Source organism: Danio rerio, chromosome 14 (genome assembly GCF_052040795.2).
Source record: "Danio rerio strain M-AB ecotype USA chromosome 14, GRCz13ab, whole genome shotgun sequence".
NCBI lineage: Eukaryota > Metazoa > Chordata > Actinopteri > Cypriniformes > Danionidae > Danio > Danio rerio.
In genome coordinates this window covers 35,774,099-35,783,800 of record NC_141034.1, presented here as the reverse complement: position 1 = coordinate 35,783,800, position 9,702 = coordinate 35,774,099, and the positions used below count along the sequence as shown (strand labels likewise).

General features: G+C 35.6%; 1 protein-coding gene across 2 annotated transcripts in view; it reads right to left on the bottom strand.

The window, feature by feature from the left end:
* Positions 1–4,674: 4,674 nt before the first annotated feature.
* The window catches only part of ints6l (integrator complex subunit 6 like), a 44,562-nt gene continuing 39,534 nt past the window's right edge, over positions 4,675–9,702 (bottom strand). The window contains exons 18-19 of one of the 2 annotated variants that reach the window (XM_087280282.1): positions 9,486–9,579; positions 4,675–7,992 (exon numbers count right to left, since the gene is read on the bottom strand). In XM_087280282.1, the coding sequence (XP_087136408.1) occupies positions 7,890–7,992; positions 9,486–9,579 (197 nt within the window). In that variant the 3' untranslated portion in view covers positions 4,675–7,889. 2 annotated transcript variants of the gene reach the window in all.

The window sequence follows — 9,702 nt, the reverse complement described above, 5'->3', positions numbered from 1 at the left end:
TTTGTAAGCTGGATGAAATCCACTGATTTGTTTTTCTTTTATTATATAATTGCAGTCTGTTCTGATGATAATGAGATATGCCACGGCCGTATCACCCTTTAACACTAGGCTGGTTGCCCACTTAAGCTAAGCAGGGTTGATCCCGGTCAGTGCCTCGACTTACTGGGAAAACTAGGTTGCTACTGGAAGTGGTACTTACCCTGGAGTCTGCACTTCCAAATTCCCCAGTATATAGGTAAAGATCCCTGTTATTCACATGAGGCGCTCTGTGGTCATTAAAAATCCCATAGCACTTCACATGAAGAGTAAGGGCATGACCCTGGTGCTCTGACCTCTTACTAATCCCAGTCTATGTAACTGCTTTATTATTAGGGGTTTTTGAATTATTCATGGTTCCTAGAGGAGGAACCCACATTTTGTGTAGGAGGGATTGGTTCTAGGAAGGATAACAAGTAATTCATAACATTTTATAGCACTTGAGAGTTAATACGACTGCAGCTATTCTGCACCGGACCAATTCGATAATAAGGGGATGGTTAAGAGAGCATGGTGGACAGGCCAGGATGCAGGGGACACACCCCTTCTATTTTTGAAGTGCATCTTGGGGTTTTTAATGACCACAGAGAGTCAGTTTAACTTTTAATCCAAAAGACGGTACTTCTTCTTTCTGAAAGTAGTGTCCCCATCACTATACTGGGCACTAGGACCCACAGGGTGAGCACCCTCTGCTGGTCTCTTTAACTGAGAAATATACAAACACTATTGGGTGGGGGCAGCTGTTGTTTTTCAGTAGTTTCATGTGCTAGCACAGGCATCTATTAAAATACACAACATTTGTGTTTTACTTTACTTTTACTAAAGATAAATACAATCACCCATTTTATAAGTGTTTTGTGAAAACTTATGGTGTCGATTAGGCTGGATCTGGTATATTTTCCTGTATAACCTGCTGGCTGCAATCATGTATTCACAATGCTATGAATAATATTACTACTTAAGACACATATCAGTGCAAAGCCCCCCAACATCTAATATTGACATCTTTCTAAGATGTCCTTGCTGCAGTATGTAATCCCGATGACGGGCTGGAGCAGGTCCCATTTGTAGTGAAACATTTACCACTCAATAAGGCAACGCCCATACTAATGTGACGGTAGGGTTTAGGGTAGGAGGAGGCGTGGGCGTTTGTCCATTACATAGTGGACCTCGTTCGGTACGTCACCAAGCTGCGGGCTGCATCTTTCAGGGGAAATCAGTCCTAATTTAGGGAGGTTAACCCTCCCTGTAATTCTCACCCTACTCATTAGCACCTCTTAAAGCTGCAACCTAGATTTTTCCATGTGTTTTTTTGTCTAGGAACTAACCATAACCACTTTTCGTAGCTTCAGTGGGGGAACATGTGAGAGCTAGCTGCTAGCTAACTATTGTTCTTTTCTCAACCCCAATGAAATCCTTCTTTTTGCTTTTTCTATCACAGAACTTAAAATGCATCTTAATTACCACAAAACACAGCTCAGATGATTGCGGAATTTATCTTTCAGGTACTGATTTTGTTAATAGTTGCTGTCAGCCAGTTTGCATACATCACAGTTTTTAGGTGCAAATGCAACCAGGGAAATGGTCCTCGGAAGATTGAGTTCCTTTAACTACCTGTTGTGAGAGGGGTCATATAAGCTTTGTTTCCATCTGGTATTACATGCAATCTGAGTGATATGATCACAAGTGGTCAATTGGGGCAAATTACCACTTCCAGTATTAACATGCTTTCAAGTTTGTGCCAATAGCCCTGCGGTCAGTGTTCCAGCATATCAACATTTGAAGTGGATCAAAAATCGTTTTCAGAACTGAAGGACAGGAATGGGTGCTGTTCAATAGTTTTAGGATGACTTTGAGGAAAGCTGATGATCCACTTCAAATGTCGACTACTATATAACTGCTATGCAGGAGTCCTGATATCTTTCCAGATTCCACTCCATTCTCTCCTACTTCACTAGCTGTCTTCACATACTGTACCATCTTAAAATAGTTATTTAAAAAACCTGCATTCAAGTGTGTCTTTCATGACCACTTGTTTTAAATTCATCATGGTTTTGCAAGGATTTTCAGTGCAATGTTTGAGTATACTGAATAAACAAACTCATCTTACCCAACAAGTGAGCAGAAGAGCGAGCTAAAGAAATTTTTAAAAGATAATTGTTAATAGTTCAATAGATTGAAATCTTTATCAAAACTTGACTCATTTTGGCTAATATAGCAAAGTAGCCACAATTTAAAAAAAAAATCTTATATGTGGCATAACAAAGGGACATACCCTAGATGTGTTATTGGGCTGTTTTAACACATTAGTCGATAAACTGAAAGAAATATCAGTTACTTAAATTGTCAACAGAGGCTCTTTAATATAAGAGTATAGCATATATGATTTAGTCAATAAAACATTAAATGCCTGGATATGGAGCATTCAAGTGTACACAAATATCTGTGTGATAAACCAGCCTGGTTAGCCATTGTTTTCTATGTACAATAAGTAGAGAATGGATTGTTAAAAAGGTCCAGTTTAAGCCTGTAATTATACTAATCCTTCACTAAGCCCCTTTTTTGCTAGACGAGACCTGCTAATACCAGCAACGGCAACCCCTCTTATCCCAGCACTGTTCAGTCTCTTCCTTTTGTTACTAGCTTGTTCCGTGACACTGATTTAAACAGTTGGTTTTGCTGATGCATTTGCATAAATCAATCACTTGTGTTGAAAATCTGGGCCATTTATCATTGGTCAAAGGTTTGAACACAACCAAATCTACAGCTGTATTTAGTTTGAGTTGTCTTCGAGTGTCATCTATCATTCAGTAGGGAAGTGAACCATGTTAGTACCATGCTTCTATTTGGACTACAGGAAAGGTTTAAAGTGACAGTATACCCCAAAAAACATTCACAATTTACTCACTCTCTATGCTTTTAAACTGTTATGTAGTTTTTTCCTCTGTTGAACTCTGGATCTCAAAGGCAACATTTTTCAATATATCTTCTTTTGTGTTCAACAGAAGAAAGAAACAATTTATGGAGAAGCAAATGATGACAGAATTTTCATTTTTGGGTGAACTGCCCCTTATAAAAACACAGTTATGTTAGTTTATATTTACATCAATAAACAAAACATTTATCACTGTATTTATTCATCTTTGTTAACATTATTTAATGAAAATATTTCAACTCAATTTGTTTATTGTCACGTGCACAGTAAGGAAACACGTTTCCCTGAACAATGAAATTCTTACTTTGCTGTCCACAGTGAAGTCATACACACAACATACACAACATACATATATACACACACACACACACACACACACACACACACACACACATACACACATATATACACAGAAGTGACAAAGTATAAATATGAAATGTATAAATGTATATGTATAAATATCTATGAATGTAAATAATATATAATACTGATTGTGTAAACGGATGTAAACAATGTATAGTAGTTGTTTAAAATTGTGCTTTTTATGCAAAAAGTGCCTAGTGCAATTGGCTTATGTTCAAACAACTGTATAATGGCCGAAAGAGATTGAGTGAAATTGTATGCATTAATAGTCTTAACTGGATGCAGAATATAGTGTGCTACTGAGCAAGAAATGAAAATTCTGACCCCATCAAATGTCGCAGCAGAAATAAAGACTCATTAGACCAGGCAACATTTTTTTTCAATCTTCTATTGCCATTCTGGCACCAATAACCATACCACGTTCAAAGTCACTTAAATCACCTTTATTCCCCATTCTGATGCTTGGTTTGAAATTTGGTTTCAATGAGCAGCTGGTATCTAATAAAGATATCTAATAAAGATATCTAAGATATCTAATATATCTAATAAAGATATCAGGTGTATCTAATAAAGTGGCCAGTGAGTGTATATGCAAAGTACCACTTCAGATTGAATTGTTATGATTATTAATCATTTATAATGCCTCATGGACACAAAGACAGCATTTAAAAAAAACTAATAAAAGCTGAAAAATATTCTACCAATTAAAAACATTCCCAAATTTATAAAGAATCACTGTGATGTTTTTAAACCTGGTTTATTTTATTGTTTCCATTCTTAAATTATGTTTTTTTTTCCAGCATTTGTTTGATGAGTATTAAGTTTAAAAATCTTAGTCAATATTATAAATGTTTTCGCTGGTCACTCTTGATCAAATCAACATCTTCTTTTTGAATGAAAGGAATAAAATAGCACAGCTCATTCATTTTCCTTTGGCTTAGTCCCTTTTTTATCAGGGGTCACCACAGCAGAATGAACCACCAACTATTACAGCATATGTTTTATGCAGTAGATACCCTTCAAGCCGCAACCCAGTACTGGGAAATATCCATACAATCTCACATGCACTCATTCACTATGGCCAATTTTGTTTACCTAATTCCCTTGTATATACCACATATCTTTGGACTGTGGGGGAAATCAGAGCACCCAGAGGAAACCCAAATGAACATGGGGAGAACATGCAAACTCCACACTGTAATTCACACTTGACATTCAAACCAGTGACCTTCTTGCTGTGAGGTGAAAGTGCTAACCACTGAGCCACCGTGCTGCCCATTAGTACAACTCTCAGTGTTCAATTATGCAATGTAATGCATCATTTTACAATAAGCCAGCCATTTTACTTCTTAAAGTTTATTTTTATTTTTTCCATCGTTTTCATAAAAAAATCATAAAACTTTTTCTATATAATATCAGTTTACAAAATGCTTTATACAATTCTTAAAATATCTTTTCATGTTCCTGTAGGAATACCATCCAAAAATAATCTATATTATTTATGAACATTAAAAAGTAGTATACATCTGTCTTTTTCAAAACGAACAAAACAAACAAGAAAGGGGTCACTAACGTAACTTGCGCCTGTGAACGGAACGAAGCAGTCTTTTGCGTCTTCTCCCAGATGACGAAACATGTCAGGTGACCACATACTGGACAGGACGCGGCTGTGGACCAGTTTATTTCACACAAGCGCTCCCAGTTTGTGCAATGAGCCAGATTTCGTCTTGGACAGGGTGCTTGTGTGTGTATTCTCAGTGGACGCTATTGCTTGATAGAACAATGATTGATGCTAATCTATGGGGACATTACATATCACCACAAATACAACAAGTCAGCTACCAAATCTCAGTCACAGGGTTGTTCTCCTGAAAAATCTGCATAAACTGTAACGGCGTGTGTTTTCCACAGTAAAATAGAGCTTGGCATACTGATGATTGTAGGGTTATTGCTCTTGAGAGACTTCCAATAGTGTAGTTCCCAATCCAGACTGTTTTACAGCTCCAGCTATGTTGTTTACCCCCTGACTTGTGAGCATTTTATGCATACACAAATCAGATTTTCCACATTATCATTTGCACTGACCTATCCATTGATGCCAAGTAACAACAGACTGACAAAATAATTATATATATATATATAAATATAAGGGCTTTTCACACTGAGCTCAACTCCAGATATTGTTCTGACTGGTTTTAAACCCTGATTAACGGAACGTTTCATGTTTGCTTGTAGTGAGATTACCACAGTTTTTTACATAGTTTATGTTATGTTAACCTCACATTGCAATGGCAAACTTGTGCAGTGGGAAAGGATTCATTTTAGAGATCTAATTTTAAACATTAAAGAAGATTTTTAGCATTCATAATATGTAAATAAATGGAGTGTGTTAATATACAAGTTGCAAAAAAATCAACATCAGCGAATCTGTGCCTGCACACATACGTCATCATTACACTGTCTAAACTTGTATTTGGGACAACATGAAGGGAGTAAGTTAACTCATTACTTTTTTCTAAATATAAGTGGACTGAACATCAAAAAATTAAGTTGTCCCAATAAAAACTAAAGAATAGTGCTGTTTCAGCTCATTTTAACACTTTGATGCATATTTGAGTCTAAAGTGACCTGACTGACTTCTGACTTTCTTTATCTTTGCAATAAATTAATTTCTTTACTTGGTATTTCAGGAATTTCTCAATAAACTTGTTTTTGACCATCACAAATTCTTATTTATTTCTTACATTTTGATTACAAATAATGTTTGTTGGTATATTAGGGAGTATTTATATAAGGGAATGTTTAATACTGAGATAACTGATTTCAAAAGAGAAAACAACAACAACAACAAAAAAATTCCAGCCAAACATGAAATTACATAGGAAATGTATGTGGGTCATTTTAGACTCATGTTGTGCATTAGAGGTGGTTTTACATAGTTGTGTATCAAATGGTTAAATAAGTAGTTTAAACAAACAGCAAATGTCACTTTTTGAGTGTTTGCAGAGAGAAACTATTGTTGATCCAGACTATTGTAAATAAACCATTTGCTGAGGCTGTGGATTAAAGGTACAGTGTAAAAAAATGTGCTAGTGTGCTGAAAAAAAAGCAAAATACCGGCGGTTAAATTACAGAAATTCACCGTAAGATAAAAGGCATTAAATTACAGATAATCCTAGTAAAATAACAGCCGTTAAATTACAGAAATTCATCGTAAGATAGCAGCCGTTGTATTACAGAAAATCCTAGTAAAATAACAGCCGTTAAATTACAGAAATTCACTGTAAGATAACAGCTGTTAAATTACAGAAATTCACTGTAAGATAACAGCTGTTAAATTATAGAAATTTACTTAAATTTAAATTTCCAGTAAATTTCTATAATTAAGCGTCTGTTATTTTATAGTGAATTTCTGTAATTTACCTGGCTGTTTTTACCTATTTTTTCCAGCACTCTAGCTGCTGGAAAAAAAACATTAAAAATAATGGATGTTTTTTACAGTGTAGATATGCTGTATTTAATGTTCAGTTTTTTGCACAGATTTCCTTGATAAGACCAGCATGTATCATCAGGGGCACTATACCAAAAGACTGCCTTATATGATTGACTAAGGCCCACGGTTTCAGCTAAAAATCATCCAAAATGTTCAAGCAAATTAAAATGTTATCTTCTTTAATGGCCTGAGGGCTAGTAAATTACCAGCAATAAAAGTTGACGTTAGTTACTCTGTTTGTAATTGGATGCACCTTATATATTTGTTGTTATCAATATATTAATTGTCCTTATTGAGAACGAGGCTATAAAATATTATGCTTAGCAACCAACAGCCAATCACATGACTCCTATTTGCTTTGAAGAGTCTCAAAAACCCATTTTCATCAGTTGAAAATAAAGATGGCTAATCATTTGGAAAACAAAACCTCCCTTCAAGAGATATAAAATATAAGGACGCGAAACACTAGAGCCATTGTTCATCCAATCAATAGTCCTTATAGCCCACTTCTGAAAATAAGGACATTAACCAGGGTTTAGGATTGTTTGGTGTTAAACGTCAGCACATGAATAGCCATGATTAATTGTTAGCCCAGGGTAAACTATAAGCAGTGTGAAACGTGTAACAGGACAGGATTCACTTTACCCGTGGTTAATCATTTCAAGTGTGAAAAGCCCTGTGTATTAATCACTTCACATAACAGACACTGACCTCTCCTTTGGATGACCCTGTATTATCACACAGTGGAGGCTTGGCTTTTCTGGAGTGTGTTTATCCATTTTTTATAGTTCCATTATGGTCATTTTCAGGCCTGCAAAGCCTGCAGATTGAATAAAAAACCCCTGTCGAACCTGGAACGCTTCTTTTATGACACATCACAGTAACTGGAAGCGCCTGGATCAGAGCCAGACAGGCCTCTGTCCTCTTTAATTCCCCTTCTCCATCCCTGCGTACTCTGGTACTGAGGCTGATGGGTCGGGCTCAAACCTGTGTGCTCCGCTGGCATGATCTGCCGGCTTTCCTCGTCTGGTGTGTCTCTCAGCGGTGAGATGTGACTTGCCACTATCTGCTGTGGACATTGTTGATTTGTGCGGGTAGCATCTGTCTGTCTTCAATCTCCTCCAGAGCGGTTTCCAGCTGCTGAATCAGCACACGCTTTTTAAACCTGAGGGAGAGAGACAAGCCAGTTCAGCTGGTTCTGTTATATTATTTTTAGTGCTGGGCAAAAATTAATTGCATATATAAACACACACACGCATGCATATATTTGAAAAAATTTATTTATTTATATATATATATATATATATATATATATATATATATATATATATATATATATATATTTTTAGATGTGATACAAATTATATAAATTTAAATGTAATTTAATTGTCTTGTATAGTTTTGTTTTTAAGTATGTGAGTGTATCACATACCCATAATAAATACATGTAATATACACACATATATTATATTAAAACAAACTTTTACTTTGGATACAAATAATCACAATTCATATAATTTTATTATTACAGTATAAAAATATATCTATTAAGATGTACAGAGATATTAATAAGTTATACCGATATATAATAAACTAATATAATTTTTTCTGACTCTTCTGTGTAGGCTCAGAAATGTTACTTTTATAGTGATGAAGATGTTCTTTTCATTGCCTTTAAAGTTAAATACTTGAGCATAAACATAGGAGGCTGAGAAAAATGCTCATTTTAGGAGAAAATTTCTGATAGCATTTAGAGGTTTTTGCATGTGAACTCTTCAGTTTTAGTTTAATAAATCTATGGAGCACAACCATGCAACAGAACTCAGATAAGTTCTCAGATAAGCCCAAACCAAACCCGTGGATCAAGCAGGCTGTGATTATTATTAGAAGGAAAATAAATATATTTATGCTTTTTTGGAGTCAAACACTTTGGACAAAGCTTGAACAAAATTTTTGATCTCGTAAAAACGGGATTAAAAATTTGAATACCTTCTAAGGGCCTTCATTTTTTCATAATTGATTTATTGCTTTCGTTCCAGAAAAATGACAGCAAGAGCTAAGTGATCCCAGCAGGCACACAACGTCATAATACGTTAACATCATATTGACGTTAAATACTGACATTTATTAGTCAAGTATGGCAACCAATCTTCAACATCTGATAGACGTCATAGTGGTAACGTCCACACAATGTCAAGCTGTAACATCATTAGAGGACCAAAATGTAACATCCCCCGACATTGGGGTAAAACGTCAATCTGACATCATGTTGACGTCCTGTGCCTGCTGTGATAGGACGCAAAGCATAAATGTGCATTAAACAATTATATTTAGTAGTTTACATGTATTTGTTGCCTCATTACAAACATAATTGACAAATTGAACGTCACTTTGGAGAAAAGCGTCTGCAAAATGACCAAATGCAAATGTAATACTCAGATGTTGTTATTGTTGGTATTATCACATGACCTACCAGTTGGTTCTCATCCTTTCACAAATCTTCTCCTGTGGCCTCACGGGATTGTAAAGTGCAAAAGTACTTTTTTCTCAGACATAGGACTCTTGTTGAGTATTCTTTTATTCCTTCTCTATATTGTCATCAAATATGCAATTTGGGATGCAGCCAAGAGTATATAAATGTTTGGAAATGGTTCTCACCTGGCTGCCTCTTTGATGGCATGATGAATAAAGTACCTCTGGACTGATACAGGCCCTTTCACCTCCTCCAGCAGCCTAAATATCGCCTCATAATCTGCACAAAAGAAGTTTAGCTTTATTAATTCCAGCAATATACAGCCTCATTCATAGCACAAGTGCACTCGACTGAACCCAGACAATAATTCAAAGAGAATACTGAAATGAAAGTGCTTTAGCT